The 23078-nt window shown below is 53.2% G+C and overlaps 1 protein-coding gene across 4 annotated transcripts in view; it reads left to right on the top strand.

Annotated features, from left to right (window-relative positions):
* Rxra (retinoid X receptor alpha) overlaps positions 1 to 3471 on the top strand; it is a 185699-nt gene extending 182228 nt beyond the window's left edge. For all 4 annotated transcript variants that reach the window (XM_075985565.1, XM_075985562.1, XM_075985564.1 and 1 more), the window contains one exon: positions 37 to 3471. In XM_075985565.1, coding sequence (XP_075841680.1) covers positions 37 to 184 — 148 coding nt within the window. In that variant the 3' untranslated portion in view covers positions 185 to 3471. The remainder of the gene's footprint in view (positions 1 to 36) is intronic.
* The last annotated feature ends 19607 nt before the right edge of the window (positions 3472 to 23078 follow it).

Raw genomic sequence — 23078 nt, forward strand, 5'->3', positions numbered from 1 at the left:
TCTCCTTGCCAATCCTTATTCTCTACTATCCTGCAGGTTCGCCAAGCTGCTGCTTCGCCTGCCCGCACTGCGCTCCATCGGGCTCAAGTGCCTGGAGCACCTGTTCTTTTTCAAGCTCATCGGGGACACACCCATTGACACCTTCCTTATGGAGATGCTGGAGGCCCCACATCAAACCACCTAGGCCCCTGCCACTTGTGCGCCGGACCTGCGCCCTGCCTGGACACAGCTGCTCAGCTCCAGCCCTGTCCCTGCTCTTTCTGCTGGCCCGTGTGGACCTTTGGGGTGCAGTGTCCCTATGGTATCGAAAGATGCATCACCATCCTTGTCATCTTTATGACTGCTTGCCTTTGGCCCAGGGTCATAGCCAGAGCTGGTTGAGACCCAGCCAGCCCCCTCCCCCACGTCAGGCTCTTGGGCTACCTTGCTGTCACCCTGAGGGGCTTGGGGTGCTTCTGGAGCTGGGAGAAGGGCTTGTTCTAGTCGCTGTTTGCTGTCGCTGGTTTTCGACACGCCCACGTGGCACCTATGTTTGGAGTGGCCTATCTTTGCCTGTTCAGAGTCCTGGTACCCAGCCAGGGTGGGAACCCACCTGGGGTGAAGAGGGAACAGGTCCTATCCCTGTGGGCCATAGCTAACCTGTAAAGCCTGTTTCCAAAGATATCCTGAGATGTCACCACAGCCACCATGCGGGATCCTGGGACCCCCGTGAGGCTGCATGGGCTGGAGGTTCTCTGTCATGTCCTCCCAGTTCCTTTTTGTGTCATTGTCCCCCACCATATGTCTCATCAACCCAGGTTAGCCAGCTGTGGTGACCTGTCTTTTCCCTGGTCCACATCTTCCTTTGTGGTCTGCAAGGTGGTGCCAAGGACCATCCTGGAAGGCTGCCCCTGGCTTTCTAACCCAGTGGTCCTGTGGGCAACACATGGACTGTCATTTTGCTGGCCTCTTGTAGGACACCGGACATCCTGAGGCTCAGGGAAGGAAGAGGGTTGTTGTCTGGTTTCCTGAAAGGGGGCCGGAGGGACTTGGGGATGGACCAGGCAGATATGAAAGGTGACTGTGTCCTGGTGAGGGACTCTCGCATGGACCCCTTACTGGACTGGCCACTTCTGTTAGGAATGCTGATGGGCCTTTCTGGGATTCCTCTTGGTATGATGTTGTTTGTAGACAGTGTCCAGAATCTTACTCAAGCAAGGGCTTTTTCACACCTGCTCAGGTGGTAGGTTGTGGACTCAGGCTTCAGTTTGTCCATGTGGCTTCACCTCAGGCTCTGAGTGTGCCTTTCTGGTTGAACAACATTGGTTGCACTGTAAGGCCTCCCTTGATCCCAGTCTTCATGATCTAGTCCCAGACCGAGGGGCCCAGGTTGATCAGGAGCAGGGGCCTTAGTGGGGATGACCACATTGCTTCCCCAACAGCTGGACTCCCATTGGTGCAAAGGGGTAAGAGAGGAAGACCCTCAGGAAACCAGACATCTAGGGGGTTGGGCCTGGAGGTAGTGGGTAGGAGGAGCCAGTTTCATAGGCTCTATGAGGAAGGACACATTTATTTTCCAACTTTTCAAAGACCCTAACAAGAGCCAGCTGAGGCATCTATAGAAGGTTCCAGAAACATCTTCTCTGTAGCTGCTTTCTCCATGAGGTGGCATGAGAGATGTGTGTGGGAGGCCTCGCAGTTCCCAGGACCAGCCAGCTTCTAGGCTTTCCTGGAAACCCCGTGTAGCCTTTGAGGAACGGTAGCACCAAGCAGAGGGGTACAGATTCCCTGGTTCACACCTAGCGCTGTGCCTTCAGCAGACTACGGCTCCCCTTTTTCATGCTGGCCCCATTATATGCTGTGCCCTGTGTTCTTCTGAGCCACCAAGGATGGTCCTTGGCTCCAGCAGAGAAAGTCCTGGGGCTGACTCTGGGATGCTGCCGTGTCTGGGCTTGGCTGGCTTTCAGGAACTGAGGCCATGGCCCCTAGTGCCGGTGGTCCACATAGCCTTACCTGTCACTGCTTGTTACCACAGACTCCCTCGTGGGCTTCCTGTTCTTTGGCCTCATTGTCACCATTATTGTGTATACAGTGCTGTTATTTGCAGGGGAGTTGTGGGCGTGGTGTCACTAAGGAAAGAATTGGGTTCATTTAACCAGACATTTAGTCGGTTACCAATCTGGTTCAATTAAGGTGATTGTAATTATTATTGTTATTATTATTTTGGTGGGACAATCTTTAATTTTCTAAAGATAGCACTAATGCCAGCTCATTAGCCACCCTGCACCCATCCCAACCTCAGCCTTGTTGGATGACTGCCACCGATGGTCATGTGACATCCACACTGCTGCTTCTGGGCCATATTCTTCATCTGTGTCACCTCCCTGCTTGGAGATTCACTTGGGGCTCCTATGGCTGAGAAGTGATGATGACCACAGAGCCTGTGGCAACTTCTGGCCCATATCACCCTGAAACCACAGTCACTGAGGGAATTTGGCCCCACACCCTCAGTTTTCCAAATGACCGCATCCCTGTGGATACTAGGCAGTTTGACGGTGCCAAGGGACGCCTGCGCCCCCTCCCCTGGGATTCCAGAAGACCTGGCTGGAGCAGGCAACCAATGGTGAATCATTTGCTGTCCCCATCACAGAATCAGGGTGTGTGACCTGGTCCCCGTACACACAGGTGTCTGTGTGTTGTGAACACGTATGTGCTGTCCAGAGACTGCAGAGGCCGCAGTGGCAGGAGATGCGGCACAGTTCCCAATGTTTTGTGTTCTTTTTAATCAAGACTTTCCCATTTTCCTGTACATTTGCTTCTTGTGAGCAAGGACCTGAGGTCCCCTTCTGTGGGGAAGTCAGGCTCTGGTGACTCTGGAGGCAGGGGATGCATCTATTTTCAGATGCTGCAGGGCTGGAGTGCCCTGATCTCTAGCCATGCCTTAGCTGGAATGCGCGGCCACTGTGGGGAGGATGCCGCGGCCGCAGGGAGTAAAGATAGAGGAATGTTTAACGCACCGGGAAGGGTAAATGAATCTATTTTTGTACAAATGTAATTTTATCCCTCATGTAAACTGGATGGCATGGCGGGGCACCTGTTTTGTCTCTGCTTTGGAGTGTTGAGAAGCGTGGGGACACCAGGACGCTGAGATGGCAGAGGAGGGCCCTTCCGAGGAGGCTGAAGACTCGTGAGAACAGCACAGAGAGACACTTCCTTTGATGGGAGGGAGGGCCGCAACCGGCAGGGTTTCCTTCCCCTTCTTGGTGATTTGAACAGCCTTGCTCTGTCCTCGGTGCCTGCCTGCCTGCCGGCCTGGCCGCCACCCGTCTGACTGTGAAATGACTTCCCTGCGTAACTGCTCTCCGGGACATTGTGGCGCAGACGCTGGGGGTTGATGAACAGCAGTCTCAGGATTGTAGAAAAGAAACACAGAAAAACGTGAGAGGAGAGACAAATATGAGCGTTTCAAAATATATCTCCATTCGGTTCTCATCTGTCCTGTCTTGGGAGTTGCAGGCATGTGGGGTGATGGGAGTGGGAGGGCCTGTGGTGCTGTGATGCACTCACTCCCCTGGGACCCCTCTCCAATGGGCACCGGCTTGTGGACACTCGCAAGGACCGTGTGCTGCTATCTGCCCAGCCTGGCCCTCGTGCACCTTTCTGTGCTGGCTGGGGTGGGCAAGAGGTTCACACGGAGGGCCCAGGTACATGCTGTCATCTAACTGCCCCATTAATTACAGGTTAGCAATACCCCATCTGTGCCATCTAATGTGATAAATGCCCTTTGTCTCCATGCTGTCTGCAGCTTGGACTGCATCTGCCCCCAAGTTTGGTGACACTGTCCTGTCATCTCCCAATGCCCCTCTCTCTGAATGAGTTTACTCCTGGGAGGCCCTGCGTACCTATAGGCTGGGAGCGGGACCTAAGGGACCTTGAGGAATTGGACACCTGTCTCTAGCTGCTGGCTAGCAGGCTGCAGAACCAGGCTCCTCGAAGTCGCCGCCTAGAAGCACACCATCAAGTGTACCCTTTCACATACTCGTGCTTCAACACCCCAACTATTTCCCACTTGACTATGGAGGGCAGTGGGAAGCTGGGCCCAGCATGCTGGGATTCAAGACCTTCACAGTGCCGTTCCCACTTCCTCAGGCATGCGAACAAAAGCTGCTGTCCCCAGAGGTAGCCTCCCCCAGGTCCCTAATGAGTCAGCAAGACTTTGCAAGATGCATTTTCCTCTTGACTGGGAGGTGCTGCTGGCTAGAGAGACTTTGTCCTGAGCCAGGTCTTCCCCGTGGTAGAGCCAGTGCCATCCCCAGGAGCAACAAGAACCTTTGGCAGTCTAGAGGTAGGGGACCTGGAGGGTCCCTGAACCACTGAGCTGCCCATACGATGCCTAGGGCCAATACAACCCTTCTGCCAGCCCACTCCTGTCCTCTGATAAATTCATGTGCCCAAGGCTCATGCTGGCCCGTTCTTTGGTCTGGAAAGAGGGTCGCCTCTGAGAAGTGGGAACTTGTCTTAGCTTCATGCTCTCTCTTTACTGACCTCACGATGGATTAGAAGTGGGGTCAGTCTCTGTTGGCCATACCTTTCCCCAGAAGTCTGTCCTCAGAAAGGACAAGGGACCCTGCAAGAGGCTTCAGGTTGGGGCAGGGAGCAAGGTGACAGCTGGTAAAGGCAACACACCTGCAGGAGGGACAGTTCTCGGGACCCTTGGTGACCAGTGGGTGGCGGGATGAGGCGGATGAGTCCAGGTAGTGCAGGATTGGCCCTAGCTCGGGTCTCCCTGGGGTGGTACACGGGACTGACCACCTTCAGGGACAGTACTGAAGAATGGACTGCCACCTGAACAGACCCAGGCTGCCTGCCGGCATCACTTGGCAACCTGGTGTAAGGCCTCCTTCCTGCCTCTGGTTGCCATGGCAATGCCTGCTCAGGGCAGTCCCTCTGGACCAGAGATGCCTGGCTTGATAAGTTTATCAGCAGCAGAATCAGGCAGTGGCAAGCTGAGCCAGCCTCTAGGCCTGTGTAACATGAGAGGCCAGGGTGGGGGCAGGGCCTCAGGTCTGGGGACACATGATGTTTGGTTGGGCTATCACCAAGCCCCTATTCTTTCTCTGCTTCTGTGCATGGTACCAGGAGCCAAGGGACAGGAAAGAACAGACTTTCCCATCAGCAAGCAATAGTGGCAAAAAGAGTGGTGGTAGTGGTGACACATCTTAGAGCAAATGGGGCTAGCCTTGTCTCCAGGCCTGAGGACTTCAGCAGCGCTAAGGTATTGGAAAAGCTGGGCAGGCAGGGATCAGAGCAGCGAGGGAGCCAGAGGACTGTGGAGATTCCCAGAGGGGAGTGTGTCCTGGTGACAGTCCCCTCAGTTTAGAGAGTGAAGGAGTGGGTGGTTATTTAATGGAGAGCCCTAGAGAAACGCCAGGAGAGGCTCTGAGAGGCACAGCTGAGGACTTAGTCTGCCAGTTCCTGAAGAACCCCCGAGGGCAAAGAGGCTGCCTGGAGGCTATGCCAAGGTGGATTAAAAGCCGGAGTTTGCTGAGGATATGCTGGGTGGCCTAGGACTGACAGCTTCGTGACTAGTTCACAAATGTGAGGCAGCACTGCCCCCTGCTGGAAATGTCTGGATAAGGCTGACTCCCTCCAGGGCCCTCTGGTCCTCCTAGGGCCTTGTGCTATGCAATGCACTCTACCCCCACCCCCCCATTATGAGAATTCTCTGGGCGCTAGCTGGTCCTGAGGCAGACAGTTCACCATACAGACAAGAGCAGGGTTTGGCAGGCTTGTAGCATCTGCAGTGTTCAACAGGATGCTGGCGAGCGGGCTGTGTGCTCACCGTGGATCAGTGCTTGATTGGCAGCATGGCCCATCTTGGACCTATTTCCTTAGCTCTGATATGGACAGGGTCCCCATGCCCTGGGTCCTGGTCACCTGGGAGATGGTCTTCAGCTACAACTTGCTCTCCTGCTAGAGAAGGCTCTGAAGCTGGCACTGGAGTTGGGGCAGATTGGACTCAGATACCAGTCTTGAGATCTTGGAGAAGATTAGGGCTGTGGGCCAGGTCTCAGGAGAGGACACCATTGCTCTCCTGCTGGGAGAAGGATCCTGAAGATGAGGCGCCATGGCACCCTCAAAGGTAAACAGCGAGTCTTGGAAATCTAAGAGCTGCCTGGGGTGGTCAAGTGAGGGAAAACTTGGGGACTGTGGAGAAGCTTGACAGCTCCCCTCTCTACCCATCCCTTCCTTCCCCTTTCCCTCCCTTTTCTTCCCCTTCTATCTCTCCCTCTAGCTTTCACTCACCTTTCCCTCCTCATCCTCCCCTCACATCTCTTCCCCGATCTCTTCTTTCTCTCATTCATTTCATGCATCCTTCCCTCTACCTTCCCGTGTGTCTGTCCTCCTGTCTGTACAGCCGCTTACTCACCTTCTGCCCATTTATCCTTCTACTCTCCCATATGTCCACTCACCCATCCACACATCTGTCCATCCATCTTTCCATCTCCCCAGCTATTGGCCATCCATCTGACATTTCATAGGCCCAGGGCCTGTTCTGGGGGCACTTTAGTCTTTCTATCTAAGCCTTTTCAAAACCTGCTTGCTGATAGCTGCAGCAAGTGGGACTATGGGAAACCTCTGGATGGATGCAGCAGCCTCTCTTCTTTCTGAACCCTCAGATGCATCTTGGGAATCTAGAGTGTGTAATACGCGCGCGCGCGCACACACACACACACACACACACACACACACCAGGCCTGCAGCAACTGAAGGAAGGTGAGGCTCCAGGTGCATCTTGGGAATCTGGAGCGTGTACCCCACACACACACCAGGCCTGTAGCAACAGAAGGAAGGTGAGGCCCACCCAAGGGCCTCTCAGCTGGCTCTCCTTCCAGGTTTTTCTCTGAGCAGAGTCAGCTTGAGGCTGCAGGCCCTGATTGTGTAGCTCCACCCCCACAGCTGTGAGGTCCTCTATGGCAGGCCTGAGCCTGCTCTCACCCCAGAGCACCTACCTGGGAGCCGAGGCCTGCTCAGCTGACCCAGAGTAGTGACCTTCTCCCCTGGACAATTAATTTCTAGCCTGAACTGTGGGCTAACCATCCTTGTGAGGATGCTCCCCTACTCTTTGGTCAGAGTTCACGCTGTGTGGCCCTCCTGAGCCTTTAGAACACAGTAACTGTGGCAGTCCTAACACTGCTCACACATGGGAAGCTGAAGCCAGGAAAGAGCATTGCCTGCTTTCCCTGAGATAGACTCGAGCCCCACACCTGACTTCCAGACCCACTGCCCCCAAGACAAGCTGGACCACACACTGACAGCTGCTGACAACAGGAAGACAGAAGGTGATGCTCCAGGCAGCTGACCCAGAGGACAAAGCTCCCTCATCTCTCAGCACCTGGGACGTCGGGAGTTGACTTTATAGTGTGGGTCTCATAGGGCTCACAGTATCAGACCTATCACCCAACAGTCACCATCCAAGGTATGCGCCCTACAGGTCTGAAAACTTGAATCCACCCCAAACCCCGCCAGGGAACATTAATAACACCTTTCCCTAATCACTCCACTCTGGAAGTGACCAAGATGTCCTTTGATTATGCACTCATACCACGGCCTGCTGCTCAGTAATAAGCGGGCGGGGGTGGGGCTGCCTAGCCCTGGACACACGTGGAAACGTCCTAAATGCATCGTGATGGTAAAATCAAGGAGAAGCCCCGATCGAGGAACTCCATTCGTGTGCTTGGGGCTCTGCTGGGAGGAAGGCAGAGTTGGTGAAACTAAGGAGTCTTTTATAGGGTAGTAAAGTTATTCTGGGCCATCCAGGGTCAGAGGACACTTGGCAAACTTCAGAACATTCTACATCGTGAGCAATCTTACTGTCCACAGGACTTCAGGGACTCCCAGTGTGCAGGGTTAGGCTGTGTCATAGAAGGGCAGCACAGAGCTGTGGATGCTGAACCAGTAGAGGGCAGTGGGGCCATGCTGGAGCGGCTCCACCGTGGCTCCATGGTGGCTGGAGCAGGAAGGGTATACCTTTCAAGTTCCGCCCCCAGCAATCTGTCTCCATAATCATCCCCCACAACCTGAATATTCTACCCTTGCCCCAGACAGCACCATCAACTGGAGACCATGTGTTAAAACCCATGGGCTTGTCGGGGACAGTTCCCACTGAAACCGCATCATGGAGGGACAAACAAGGGGAGGTGGAGCCAAGGATGCAGTGCTGGCTCAGCGGAGATGTGACTGGGCACTCACATGACTTACGTGTGGGGATTAGATTTGTGCACACACAGGGTAGGTGACACCCCACATTCTCACTTTCAGCTGAGAGACACCCGTAGCGAATGTCCCGGGAGCAATGGGTCCAAGCACCCAGACGTCTGGTGTTATTTTTGTTCTTCAGGTTTGGGGGTCCTGGGAGAAATAGCTGGGTCTTGGGGTGAAGCAGAGACTGCGCAAACTGAGCCTGGAATATTTTACAGGGATGGCAGATAAAAGTAAAAAAGCATTAAAGACATTAAAGGCTAAAAGATGACCCCCCCAAAAAAAACCCCAGTCCATATCAAAGGGATACAGGAGCCCACCAAGAGTCCCCGGTGTCCAGAGCAGAAGCAGTGCCCATTGGGACAGCATGAATAATGCAGTAATTGGATTGTAGCTAAAAGTTTGAAATCCACAAGGCTGTGCTCATGTAAATAAATGATTGAATAAATAAACCAAGAGTGGGGAAGAGGAAGGGGAATTCCAAACAAACTTTGCCGCCCACAGCAGATATGGAGTGGAAGCTTCCGTTGGCGCCTGAGTGTGGGCTCAGCCCAGTGATTTCCCTGGAGTGCCTGGAGTGCAAGGGAGAGGAAAGTGACGTTGTCACCGAGGGCCACACTGTGGAATCACATCTCCAATTACCTGTGTATTAGCCTTTCTCACGTGACCAATGCCTGAGAGAAGCACATAGAAAGGGAAGAATCACTTGGGCTCACTTTGGCCATTTGCAATCATCCCTTGGCTGTGCTGTTTCTGGGCCCTCTCAGGGTAACACATCACAGGGGTGGACGTGGGGAGGGGGGCAGAAGATGCTGTGTAGCAGAGCCGCATAGCTCATGGCAGGTAGGAAGCAGGTAGAGAGGAAGGGTCCAGTGCAAGCCATGCCCTTCAACTCAGGTCCCCTGTGAGCTATTTGCTCCAGCTGGTTACCAGCTCTTGACTGCCCATCTAGTGAGTCAATCCATTCACAAAGTTAGTGGCCTCAGCATCAATCCACCCCTTGGCAGTGTCACTAGTGGAGAACCAAACCTTTAACATAGGAGCCTTTGGGGGATATACTTTATATATAAGCTAAGGCATTCCACTCAAAGGCTCATGTAAGTCCATCTCTACCAGTCTTGGAAGTCTGAAGAGGTCCAGCATTGCTCAAAAGTCAAATTCCAAGCTGGGCATGGTGGAATACTCCTGTAATTCTAACACTCAGGAGGCTGAGGCAGGAGCATCACGATTTTGAGGCCAGGCTGAGCTGTATATACCATGACCTTTTGCAAGGAGGATGCTGCTTGTTTTTCCCGGCCACCCGGCTAGCTTACACCAGAAATAATCACACAGAAACTGTATTCATCAAATCACTGCTTGGCTCATTAGCTCTACCTTCTTATTGGCTAATTCTTACATCTTAATTTAACCCATTTCTATCAATCTGTGTATCACCACATGGCAGTGGCTTACCAGGTAAAATTCCCAGCCTCTATCTCCCGTGGATCCATGGCATCTCTCTGACTCTGCTTTCTTCCTCCCAGAATTCAGTTCTGTCTTCTCTGCTTACCTAAGTTCTGCCCTATCAGGCCAAGGCAGTTTCTTTATTCATTAACCAATACAAGCAACATACAGAGGGGACTCCCACATCAACAACCCTTAAAAAGGATTCAGCTCAAGGCTCCCTCAGTATGGGCCCCTGTAGAATCCGAAAGGAAACAACATGCTTCCAGCATAGCAGAAACTGACCAAGAGGAGTACACCAGATGAACCCCACATGCAATCCAGACACCTTAAGGCCATCAAAAAGGAGGTCATGAGAAGCCCAAGGAGATACGGTGACTAAATGCAGCTCAGTGACACAATCATGAGCTATCAGTATCATCTCAGCTAAGGCATGTGATGAAGATGGAGGAGAAGGAAGAGACTAGAAGAGGAAAGGAGGGATGGAGAGAGGAGGAAGGGAGGGAGGGAAGGCAGAGGAAACTATGGAGCTGCGGAATCTTTGCTGCCTGTAACCTCAACAAACTTAAAATCATCCTAAAGTTTAAAATGCCTTATGGGGTGTGGTCATTACACAACACCTGCATGCCCTGTTGGAGCCACAGAGAAACTAGGGCGCATGCCAGGCCAGATGGTTTTTATTTAATGGTTTTATTAGCAAATATTAAATCTATATAAAAATGGGTTACAGCCAGGTGTGGTGGCACACACTTTTAATTCCAGAACTCAAGAGACAGACAGGCAGAGATCTATGTGTTGGGGCCAGCCTGGTCTACATGGTGAGTTCCAGAGAAATCGCTGCCTGCAGACTTCCTTGTGAAGAGCAGCCTGTTGACAGGAGGCCACCTGTGAGATACCCTGCCTACTGGAAGTGAGGACATGGCTTTTCTAAAAGTACCTGTGGCTTTGTTCCTATCCAAGAGGGAGATGAGGGAGGAAGGGAGTAGAACATAACACCCTGTGGTGTTGGATAGGAGTGAGTTTCCTGGGATAGCTAATATCTTCTCTCCTTTCTCTTCTGCTCTGTCTCCCCTTCTCAGCTTAGGGTCTAAATGACTCCTTTGCTCAGGTGTACTGGAACAGCAGCTGATTTATTAAGTGATTGGGTGGCTTGCAGGTGGCCATGGGGGCTGTCCCACCACCTGATAACTCGGTCCTTTTTCTGGGTACATAGTTGGCACATGCAGAGCCCATTATGGACCTGAGAGTGTTGAGAATCAAAGTGCTGTGGCAAGGGGCCAGGAGGTGTCCGTGGTGTGGGGCATACAGGACTGCAGAGCAGAGCAGGACAGGGGGGGAGATGGAGTGGGAATTGGCTCTCTGAGGTTCAAGGGTCCTGGGTTGAGCAGGTGGTGACTTCTTAGAGGGTTGCTGGTCAGGATGTAGTGGAGGACTGGGATCTTCCAGGGACTCTGGGTAGGGACAAATCAGTGGGAAAGGACGAAGGGTCTGACAGTAAATGCAGATCAGGTGAGCTCTGAATAAAAGCACACATGGTTTCCTAACTCGCAAGAGAAGACCTCTTGCAGCAAGCAAGTGATGGGCAAATACACTGTGGGGAAAGGCTACTCTTGAGTTGCCGCTACTTCAGTCAGCCGCAGTGCTGCCATGTTGGGAAGGACCATCAGAGACCCTGCCCGCACCCAGGAGATGGAAGGCAGATGACTGGTTCTGCTGCAGCTTCAGGAGTGTGGAGGGTGTGCCTGGCCGTCCATAGAGTACAACCAGCAGCTGCCTGTGAAGGGCTGAGTGCCGATATGAGGGGAGCCGACAGCAGCGCCTAGGCACTCCGGGCTTCAGATCTGACTCTTCCACAACTCTGCCTCAGGTGGCTGCTTCCTGTTGATCATATCAGCCCATTGGGAAGCTGTAGAAATCCACAAGTCCTTACCCTGCCCCTTTCCAGGGCAGAGACTGGCTCTTCTGTCTGTAGAATTTTAATGGCCTGTCAAGCTGGGGTGCAATTCTTGGAGTCAACAGCAGGTTGTGCTGTCTTTCACTTCAAGCTGGACTTCAGACTGCTATTAAGGGAAGATTTCTGTGGATTATTGCACTTAATGAAATTGTTTTGAATTGAAGAGGAACTTCACAGATTCTTTATATCCTGCAACCAGCTTTTGTTTCCCCTGATGTCACTATGGGCAGAATACTTCCTAAACTCGCCACAACCCTGTTCTGTTCAGCTTCTGTCCCAAAGAGTTCCTTGTGAGCTGGGTTTTTTTTTTTTTTTTTTTTTTTTTAGTGCACTTGGGAACTAAAGAATAGTAACCTGAGGTACCTGTATACCAGCTGTTGGCACCCTTACCGACCACCAGAGGGCAGCATCACCTTACTAAGTGCGGATCAATCATAGCCTGTGTCTTCTAGTAGCCACCCCCAAAGCCTCCTGCTTTCAAGGCCCAGCTGAGTTCACCTATGCTGCCCCAGGCTCGAGGGTGGGATGGGGGCAAGGCCCTGCCTGGGAATGGCATTGGAGGCCAGCAGAGCCCCTGCCTGCCCCTTGGTGGTATGCAGGGTGAAGGGTGAGAGAGGCAGGGGTGCAGGGCTGGGTGGCATTAGCAGACCTTTCCCTGTGCCCTAGAGCACTGTCCGTCAGCATGGTTGGAAATGTGCTTACAAATACTAATGGCCCCTTGCTGTCCCAGTGGGCTTGACTAGATGTCTCTTCTTGGCCAGGGTATAGTTGAGTTACAGTTGGTCAGGTCAGGGCCTCAGGCAATGGGAGACATTTGGCCCCAGGCACCATTTGTCTGTATATCCATCTGTTCGTCCACCCATGCATCCACGCACACCTCCATCCGCCCACCCACCCACTCAAGCATCCACCTGCCCATCTGCCCATCCACTCATCCAGATACTCAACCATCTGTCCATCCACTCACCCTGTACCCAATCCCCCATCTATCCATGTAGCACCCATCCATAGTCCATCCACCCACCCACCCATTCCCATATCCACTTATCCTTCATCCGTCCGTCCGTCCGTCCGTCCGTTCATCCATCCATCCATCCCATCCATCCCACCAATCCATCCCATCCATTCGTCCAATCCATCCTCCATTTGCTCATCCACCCATCCATTTATTCACTGAGCAAACACTGTTGGGGCCATGTGGCCAGGCCATGTGCGTGATTCCAGGAGAGAGTAGTGTTTTTGTTCAGCAGAAAACTCATATGAACCGAATATGCAATTAAAAATGGAAAACTTCCTGCTAGTCACATTAAAACCAGGTGAAATGAACTTTGTATTTTCTTTAACCCAATATAGGAAACATTTCCCATTTCCACATGCACTCAGTATGAGACCCACATTTTGGTGTTAGGTCCTCGTGACCTGGTGTATACTTTACCATGCCAGCGTGTCTCCATTTGGTCCTGCCATAGCTCAAGCTCTCAAGACCACACGATTGTCTGACGAGGGTCTGGAGTGCTCTCACGGTCTGAATTCTGGAAAAAGGCACTAACTGAGTGGGTAAGGAGATGGCATTTGTGGTTGGCACTGAAGGATGAATAGATGTTCTTCAAGGACAAAACGGAAAAAGAAAACCTTCCAATGCCGTTTCTGGTTAGGTCTCAAGATCACCAAGAGCCTGAAGGAATCAGGGGTGTTCAGTGACCTTTCCACCAGCAGAAGGACCCATGCTGTGAAGGAGCCATGAAGGGCAGTCCTCCTGTCCTGGCTAAGCTCCATGCCCACACTGTGGGGCACGGAGTCAGAAGACCCTGTTTAACCACCTCTCCTGGTTGGTGCTGGGAGACCCGATGGCCTGTCCTGACTGGCTCTGCCCATGCCCCTGACATCTGGGTGGAGCAGAGACTCACTCTTCTTTCTCCTGTAGGTGGTGCTCTTGAGACTCTGCAGAGTCGCCCAATGTGGTTGATGGGGCAGATATAGCCCTTCCTTTCTGGGTGTTGGAAGGAGTCTTGAGTTCTTCTAACTAGGTCACTTACTCTGTCATCTGGCCCATCTCCATCTGCCTGGGGGCCCTGGGAGGGAATGAGTGGCACCCTATGGGTGCGGTAGCACTAATATTCAAGTCCAAAGGCCACCTTAAGTGAAGGAAAGAAGTTGAGATCCTTCCCTTGAGGGGCCACACCTCCTGCAGCCATACTGGGTGGCTGCTCCCTGCTCCAGAGGCTGCTGGGGGTGGGAGGAGTGTGCAGTGGGAGATCAGTTAGATCTAGATTCTGCCATAGGTGGTCTTGGACCCTGGACATGTCATGACCTCTACCATGGCAATCCCACCTGCCTCCTATATCTCTGCAGATTTTCTCTAGGCTCTACCATCTTCCTCTCCTGATGCCCCCACAGGCCTCATAGGAGGTGAGCTGATGGCCTCCCTGCCCGCCTTGCCTTGGGATCACTGTCACTATCTAGTCAAGGGTTAACTTGGAAGGCTTGGTTTGGCCACACCCTGCACAGTCCCCAAAGGCATGACTCTGATCCAATTCCTGGTAGGTGACCTCTGACCTCAACCCACTTGGAGAGTCTGGCCTGATAGAGTGTCTGTGTTTGCCTGGTGGTCTCGGGTCGCCTCAGTGGTCCATACTGACGGCGTGATTTATGGTGGGGCCTGGAGCCATGCTATGCCACTTGATCTCAGTAGGGTTGAGACTGCTGTTCTGTAAGGTGGTCAGGTATGTTAGTGTGGCCGCTTTCAATCAGAACCCCGGCATGGATGCTACATAGGCCTTTCTCCCACACATGCAGAAGACAGTGCAGTTAACATGCCTCCTCTGGAGGGGAGCACATGAGAGATCTCCCTGGGCTCTGAGCTGTCCCTCTGCTGGTGCAGTATGTATCCTGTCCCTAAGTAAGCCCCAAGAATTATGGGAACTTCCGGGTGGTCCAAGGCCCTTGGCATGTCCCTGGGTCTGAGGTAATCTTGGAGACTCCAAGCTCCAGGGCTCGTGTTTCAGTGACTGGTCAGAAGGCAGGAGACAGTGTCACAGGGATCGTCTGTCGTAGCCTGGGTTTCACAGACCCTGTATTACAGTTTCCAAACCCTTTGACAATTTGCTGACCCCTCTCTGGCCTCATCTGGATCTCTCCACTCTGCCTTCTGGGTCAGCACTCTGGGACAGGTTGTACTTGAATAGGGCCGGAATCCCCTAAGATAGCATGGGGGCTCTCTGTTTTGGGGGGACAATAGAGATTGGCCACTGCACCCAGCAAGGCTTCATTGGCATCCAAGAATGGTGGGACATAGATTGTGGCCCTGCGGACAGCTCTGCCTGTGGCCTAGCAGTTCCAGGTACAGCCCTGAGCCTTGGGGACAGCTTCCTCTTCTGCACAGAAGGGCCTGCTTCCACCTGCATCCATGTGGCCTGAACCTGCCTCGGAGGCTCAGGTGCTGTCCCCCGGAGCTGTAGAGTTCACCCCCTTCGTTCCACTCTAGCACCTGGTCAGGGACTGTGCTTGCCTGCTCTGGAGGAAGACAGATCTTAATTAAAGCTCCAGCTACCACCTCCATAGCATGGAGACCTTATGTACATATGTAGCTGGCATGGTGCCAGGTCAGTCTGAACCTTGGGCCTGGTCTTGACCAGTGTCCTGGTTTCTGCTCAGCCATAGCCTGACCAGGCCCTCCCCATCTGGGCCAGAGGCTGTCTGTAAATCCAGAGGCCCCTCGGCCATGTCCTATGGACCCAAGGCATGGGGTGGAATGAGACATGGACTTTAAAGGGTGTCTGATGTGCCTGATTCTTTGAATGTGGCCGCTCCCCCCGCCAGGCCTGCAGACGTGGCTGCCCCCACCCTGCCACGTCGCCACTTCCACCCTAGCCGGCAGGAAGCTGCGCACACTCGCTCCCTTTTTGTAAATTTTTGGAGGGTTGTTGTTGCAGGGAACATCTGGATAGGGCCCAAGGAACATAATAAAAAAGGAGAGGAGGCCTGGGGGAGGAGTGGGGGCTGGAGGTCGGAAAAACCATCTGACTTCGCTTTGCGGAGACAGCTGCAATTATGCCGCCGAGGCTTTTGCAGCCGCTTCAGACCACGCCGCTGACGTCAGTGGGAAAATATGAAGCTCGCCATGGTTTGGTGACACACAACATGAAATACACCCCAAGCTCTCTCCTAGCCTTGCTTAGAGTCGGGTGGCTGATGGGTTTCCCGGAAGTGGAGAGCCCGGGGCCTGTCTCTAGAGACCTGGATTCTCTCATCCACGCCTTCCATGCGACAGGAGGCTGAGCGTATGAGTTCATCCCCATCCTCACACTGCTAGTTCCGGGGATGGAAGCATCCTGTCTTTTATCCCACAAGCTCCATCATCCCTCCATCCTCCTGAGGACCTGGCACGGCACGCGGGCCCCGGGATGGCCCACTTTTGCTTTCTTTCATCTCCAGCAACTCTTTAGAGTTGTCCTGTGGCTTCACGGGGCTGAGTGTCAGTGCCTCTCAGGATGTCCTCAGATCCTGGCCATTGTGTACTATGGGGAGGGATGAGACTCCTGTTCCAGAACAATTCCAAGCTGGGTGCCTTGCCGGTGTGATCCTCAGTGTATGAGGAGGTATCATGATCTAAACTTCCAGGGCTTTCCAGGGACACCGGGACATCCAACAGGACCCAGCACTCCAGGAGTGGGGGCCCACAGCCTCCCCTGTAGGCCTGGTCAACTTCTGCTGTTAGAGTCAGGCTCTGACAGGTAGAAAGGCCTGCCTCTTGTGAGGAGGTGTGAGACACAGCTGCCACATCTCGTGCGTGGTGCAGACATAGTTCTAATATACAGCCTCATCTTCCCCACCTTGGTCTTGAAAATGTGGCCTAAAATTAAATCTGATGGAGATGCCCAGTGCACAGATAATACGGTGAGTATCTGCCAAGGGCCATGCCTGGGGACCCAGCCCTGCAGGGTTCTGGCCCACTGGGCTGAGCTTGATTGTGGATCTCTAGGGTCCTGCAAGCCACTCTGCAGCTTGATGGTGCATTTTACAGGTGGGAAGCTGAAGTCCCTGTGGACAAGTCCTTTGTCACTAGCCTTAAACTGGCTGGGCCCCACTGACTCTGGCCTCTGCCAGTATGAAGGGCTTAGGCCCTTAGAAGCTATGGAGCTGACCTTAGGGCGCTGCTTGGAGCAGCCCTCACTGTGACAGGAGCCAGGGCCCAAACAGTCTGACGAGAAGCCATCTGGCAGTCGAGATCCCTGAGTCACAGCTGGGACAGAGCCCCTGGGAGGCCTGAAGGCATTTTTTCCTGTGGAAAGAGCTGTGGGCTCCTGAGCTCTTGGCCCCTCCCACAGCCTTGGGGGGCAGGGGCGGGGCTGGTGTTGAGCTCTGCTGCTCCCCACCATTAGGGGGGGCGACGGGGGGCTAATCACCTTTGTTGGACTTTTAGTTAGCCTGAGTTGAAGCCAGAACACCAAGTGGGTGGCAGATAGATGGACTTGGGCCTAGTCATACCTCAGCAAGGACCTCTTCTTGGAGCCTTTTTTGGTCCCTGTCTGATGTAGGCTCCGGGGTAGGCAGCAGCGGCCATCTTAGACAGGCCTATAAGAGAATTAGTCTGACTGAAGGTGTCCCTTGTCGCCTGCTCAAGGAGAGGAGGGCCGATAGGCCTTAGGCAGCTGTGTTTGTTCTCCTGAGGCTGGGAAGTGATGTTTGCTGCCTGATCCTACTGGACGGGGGGAGTAGTCTCTCTGAAAAATTTCCAATAGAGCCTTTGCTCGTTGTTGTGGGAGGCACCTGTCTGTCTTGTGTCCCCACCAATTCTCTGCTGGGAGCCATGAGTGGTCACTAAAAGTCTCCAAGGTGTGCTGGAAGGCAGTAGTGGTCCCCAGAGCCCAATGTGCATCCCAGCCCCCCCCCCCCCATGCACTTCGGGTGATCCCGAGTCCATGGCAGGGACCTGCAAAAACCAGGTGTCAGCAGGAGGCCTGAGAGACATTCCCACCCCCTTGTGACTCCTAGGCTGGTAGGGGAGGATGAGCTAAGAGTTTGCTCCAGGCTTCAGGTACTCCATGGAAGCCATGGTCACAGGAGAGGAAAACTTTAAGGGGAACTGGCCTCTGCAGCTATTGCCAAGGCTACCCCTTCCTTCAGGAAGCCCACACAGGCTGTCCCTGTCAGGCCCAACTGCCGAATTTAGCCTGTGGGCCTCAGGGTGTGACATCTGTGTCCTGTTAACACAAGCTCACCACTCTTCAAAGCTCTGCCTGGCACCACCCTCCAGGTGCACCGTGGACTTGCAGTGACGACCATCACTGTGGGTCTCTGGCAGTGGTTTCAGGCTCGCCACTCACCTCACTGCAGAGGACATCCTCCAGAAAGTGGGACATAGATCAGAATCAAGTCTGAACTCAGAGCTGGGGTCTAATCTTGGCCCTTAGGAGCAAGGAGACCTTGTCTGTCCATGCCCGGCTTTTCTGATCCAATTGGCCCTTCATGAAGGTCATGAGCTCTATCTCAGAAGTGTTAGCTGTGGCTCCCAGAGTAGAAGAGGATGCATGCTGCACCTCCCAGGGTCCTGTCTGAGAGACCCGCTGAGTAACATGTGAGGTGCAGAGGCCAGGGAAGGGGGTGCCAGCTGAGGGTTAGTGGTTAGTGGTTAGTGGTGAGGGTTAGTGGTAGAGTCGTGACTCAAACCCAGACAGACCTCCCTCTGGATTCTTAGCCAGGTAGAATTAGTACAAACCATATTTGAGTGTGTGTGTGTGTGTGTGTGTGTGTGTGTGTGTGTGTGTGTAGAAGGGGCCACCTGGAACTGAGTCCTTCACAACCATCCTTTCTGCAGCTTTATGTTCAATACTTCTAGAATGTTCCAGTACTCATCCTACACGTGACACCTACTCAGAGTCCCAAAAGGGCTCTGATGCTTTCTCGTATCCTCTTACAGCTGCCCCTTCCATACGCTACATTTCAGGAGCAGTGTGGTTGGCAGGTGGGCCTGGCATCTGACTTTCCAGAAGGCTATAGCCAGATGCCACAAGGCCTGCACCAGCTGAAGGCCAACCAGGACAATTCCAAGTGGTCACCGTGTAACTGGGAGCCACTTCCTTCTCACACAGCGACATGGAGCAGCTTATGTGCCCCCACAATATGGTGTTATCCTTCCTGGCTCACGGCTTCCATCTGTCCAAGGCAGATCTACCTGATAATTAAAGAGTCAGCCCTGAAAGTCATACACTGTCACCCCAAAGGGTTCTGCTGGTCACCTGACCCCTCAGATTATCTTTCTGAGCTCAGCAAAGCCACACAGTGGCATTCTCCAAGGTGGCCTTTGTGGCTGTGGTCCATGTAATGAGAGCCTGGATCCCCTCTTTGGCAGGAAGAGCCAGGTGTGTTTGAGTTGGCCTGAAGCCCAGGCTTCCCGTGTGTCTTCCACCCAGGCCCATAGAGCTAGATGGGCCTGAAGGTCCTTTGCAGAATGTCTTGCGGCTTGAGAGGAATGTCCAACAAGAGGGGTGCATATCCCAAGCCTGGCTGAGTGTCCCCAGCCCCCTCATCTGTCAGCTGGGCAGGGTGACAGAAGTTGCCATGGATGTCAGGAGCTGTGTGTTATCAGAAGGACATCTAGCCAAGAACACCAGCAGTGTGTTTCTTATAATCCCAGTGGCCAGACTGTGACCCATCAGCCTTTGGAGAGTGTGTCCTTGCGCAGTTGGTTAGTACCAGGGGGGAGGGAGCAGGGCAGAGGAGCTGATGGACCCTCTGCCGCTTCTGTCCCCTTCCTCCTGTCCCCTTATATAGTCATCTGCCTCTATGCTGTGTCATTTTTTTTTTCTGCCTGAAGACAGATGATGGCTTGAGAGAGCTGGGACATCAATTTGGTTGGAGTGGGGTAAAAATAAACCTTTATAGCTACTTAACCATAAAACGCAAGCCAACAGAGTGGTGTCCATCGTCAGGAGGCCACAGAGATGGCGTGGTCACCGAGGGCCACCTGGTGGCAGACCACACCCTCCAGAGGGGGCTGTGTTAGTGTAGACTACATGTCCCTGCTCCTGGCCTCTCCATAGCAGCGAGTCACACACCCTGCTACTCAAGGCTTCTTTTCACTGAGATTAAAAACAAAGCAACAACAAAAAACTTAAAGGAAAGCAAGAAGGCTCAGCTTGGACTTCAGGACAAAGCCCTGTGACCTCGGACAGGAGCCTCCTGTACCAGTGAGGAGTTAGGATATACAGGACTGCCTGAGACTTCTCCTGTCTGTCCTAAAGATCACCTCCCCCGAAGTCACTAGGCAGCTGCAAGTAGCAATGGTGGCAGCGGGGTCCCTGTTCCCCTTCTGGCCACCATTCCCTCTGTCATTCACCCTCCTTCCCAGGCTAGTCTGCGGGGATAGGCCACTGCTGAGAGCCCTGAGTGAAGACCAGAGTGGCTGTAGCCTGTCCTCCAGCCGTGTCATTTCCTGCTCGGATGGGGCCTCCCTCCTTGTATTCCAGGGGCTTGGGTCCCTACCTCTGGCAGGTCAGCCTGACGTATCCCTGCTCCCCCAGGTCCTTCATGGCCGCTCACTGTCTCATTTTCAGAGCATGCTACCTTTTGTGGCTGCCCGGGATTTGGGGTCCTGGGCCAGAAAGTGAAGTTAATGTTTGATATTCTCATTTGTGGGTCAGGCAGGTAAGGCTCCAGGGAGTAAAACAAGTTACCTATTAGGATCCGAGGCCAGGCTGCCCATACTCATCTTGGGCCCTAACTGTCTGCATCTGCCTGCCTATTAGTTGCTGGGATTGCCTACCAAGTCCACCCTGGTCGTCCCTAACACCAATGCCATGGAATCCTAGCACTACCTGGAACTCCTCAAGCCTCAGCGTCTACTCTGTGAAACGAGGTGATATTGCCTTCTCAGCATGGATTTAACACAAAGAGACAAAGCAGGGTGACATGGGTTCTTGGTGCCAGGCTGGTGCTGCCCCAGCCAAGTATGACCTGCTTGCTGGAGTCGTGGTTAGGAAGCTGGTCACTTCTTGACCCTGCAAGTTCTCTCTGTCCCCACCATGATGAAAACTCTTTACTCCTGACTCACGACATGAGTGGAGAGTGAAGTCATCAACCTGGGTGTCTTGTCATGTTGTGATGACATGATGGTGCCCAGCATCTGTGAAGGCTCCAAAAGCCACTGGCAGGGGTGACTGGTCTCGCCTGTCTGCCTCTGTGTTCTGAATCTGGGGGACAGCGAGTCTGGGAGGTTATGAGTGGGCGGCAGTTGGGGGAACGGGCTGGCTAGTAGGTGGGGTGAGGCTCTGGCTGCTGGCCGGCCCGCAGGCTGGGGACCAAGACTCTGGGTCAGTCTTGTCCTGTGTCAAGGCGGCTTGAGCCACAGAGCAGAGGCAGCGTTGCCAAAACAAGGTTTAAAACATCTCAGAAAATGTGTGGTGCTATTTTCCATGGGATTCAGGCCCAGTTCTGGCTTGTTGGGGGAGGTGAGGATCTGGGAGGATCGGGATGGGAGGAAAAGGAAGAGGCCCCAAGGAGGCCTAGGATCCGTTGTGAACCTGTCCTGTCTTCTGTGCCTCTTCCTGGGCCCTATCACCTTTCCAGGACTTGGGAGCATGGTTTTGTCTCCTTCTGACCTCACTTTACCCTTAGCATCCTGGGAACAGAGCCCCATTCCACTTCCTAGATAGACAGTTAAAGTTAGACTGTCTAACTTTATACAGTTAGACAGAGAGTAGCTAGTTCTCATTTCCAGAGTGGGTGCTGGACCCACGAAAGAATTTGGTAAACCCAGCAAAAAGTTAAGGTATAGGGCACAAATCCAAGGAAAATTCACCAAGAACACTGAAAAGGCACTCAGAGCCTGGAACCTGGGCCTTTTGGCACAGACCTTCTAAACAGCACTTAGGGCTCAGTGACAATCACAGACTGGGGTTTCAGCTGCTCCTGCATTTACTCTGAGACCACACTCCTGTACATGGCCTTGGATGCTGTGGGGGCTGTCAGTGAGCCCCAAGGTTATGCTAATGCCCAGCTCTCAGTCTCTCTCTCTCTCTCTCTCTCTCTCTCTCTCTCTCTCTCTCTCTCTCTCTCTCTCTCTCTCTGTGTGTGTGTGTGTGTTTTCCTGGATTCTCTTCTGCCTGCCTGTCCCTGGGGAAGGAGTTAGTCTAGATTGAGCCATGGTGAGTCCACCCTGGAACTTGTTTGGACTGAGGTATCCTGGGCAAACCTGTTCCAATGTTTGACTAACTGCTGTGATTATGACTGAACAATCATCCACAGTTCATGGGTGCTCCACTAATGGCTGCTACCAAACAATCAATCATCCGCAGCTCATGGGTGCTCCGTCCACTAATGGCTGATACCAAACAATCATCCACAGCTCGAGGAGGATACGTGCCTATCGCTCAGGGACTCAACACAGAATAAATAAAAACACATCCAGCATCTGCAGCTGGAGTCTCAGTTGTTGGGGCCTGGTCTTTCCCTCTGTGCCCCACATCTTTTTGGCCTTTCTTATAAACAGGAGTGGCCATAGGCCTTTGAACTTCACTGGTTAAGAGTGTGAACTGATTCGGGACCCTGGCTGTGATTTTTTAGGCCCATTTCAACAGTGATTGATGCCCACTGTGTACTCACAGGACCTGAGTGGCATGTTGGCCTTGTGTATTGATGCCTACTGTGTACTCACAGGACTCCAGTCGCATGTTGTCCCTGTTGTATTGATGCCCAATGTATGCTCAAAGGACCCAAGTGGCATGTTGGCCCTGTGTATTGATGCCTACTGTGTACTCACAGGACTCCAGTCGCATGTTGGCCCTGTTGTATTGATGCCTAATGTATGCTCAAAGGACCCAAGTGGCATGTTGGCCCTGTGTATTGATGCCCACTGTGTACTCATAGGACCCGAGTCACATGTTTGCGCTGTGTTTGTCATTCATTCCACTTGGCTGAGATAAGCTACCCACTCTGGGTATGGCCCCTGAAGTCAGGTCCCGCCCTTGGTGGCCTAGGAAGGGGCTATTTGGGTGGGGTCTCTGACTTTCACGTTCCTCCCGAGAGGTTGTGTGGTGAACAAGAAAACCAGGAGGGAAACAGACTGTGGAGGTTCTAATGGCCATGGTGGAGGTGGCACTAGGCCCTCATGTCCTTAGGGCTCTTGCTTCTGTGTGCCCTGAGTCTCCCCAGTCTAAGCTCCTGTTGGCTGATGCAGTTTCATGGGCTGCTGCTGCTGATCAGTCTGCCTGGTTAGAAGGTCCAACTTCATGTCAGTTAGATCTAGAACTGAGTGTATTTTTACCTGGGAGTACTGCATGCCTTGAGTCCCGAGGGCTCTGGTTGTACAACCGTCTCGTCTTGGTGCTGCTTGGTGGAGTCTGTGGGTCCCTGGACTGCTCTCTCCATTGTCCTAGCCAGGGAAGCCACTGGGTGGGCAGCACAAGTAAGCTGGTAGGGCAGTGGAAAGGCCGAGCAGGCT

Source organism: Microtus pennsylvanicus, chromosome 9 (genome assembly GCF_037038515.1).
Source record: "Microtus pennsylvanicus isolate mMicPen1 chromosome 9, mMicPen1.hap1, whole genome shotgun sequence".
Taxonomy (NCBI): Eukaryota; Metazoa; Chordata; class Mammalia; order Rodentia; family Cricetidae; genus Microtus; species Microtus pennsylvanicus.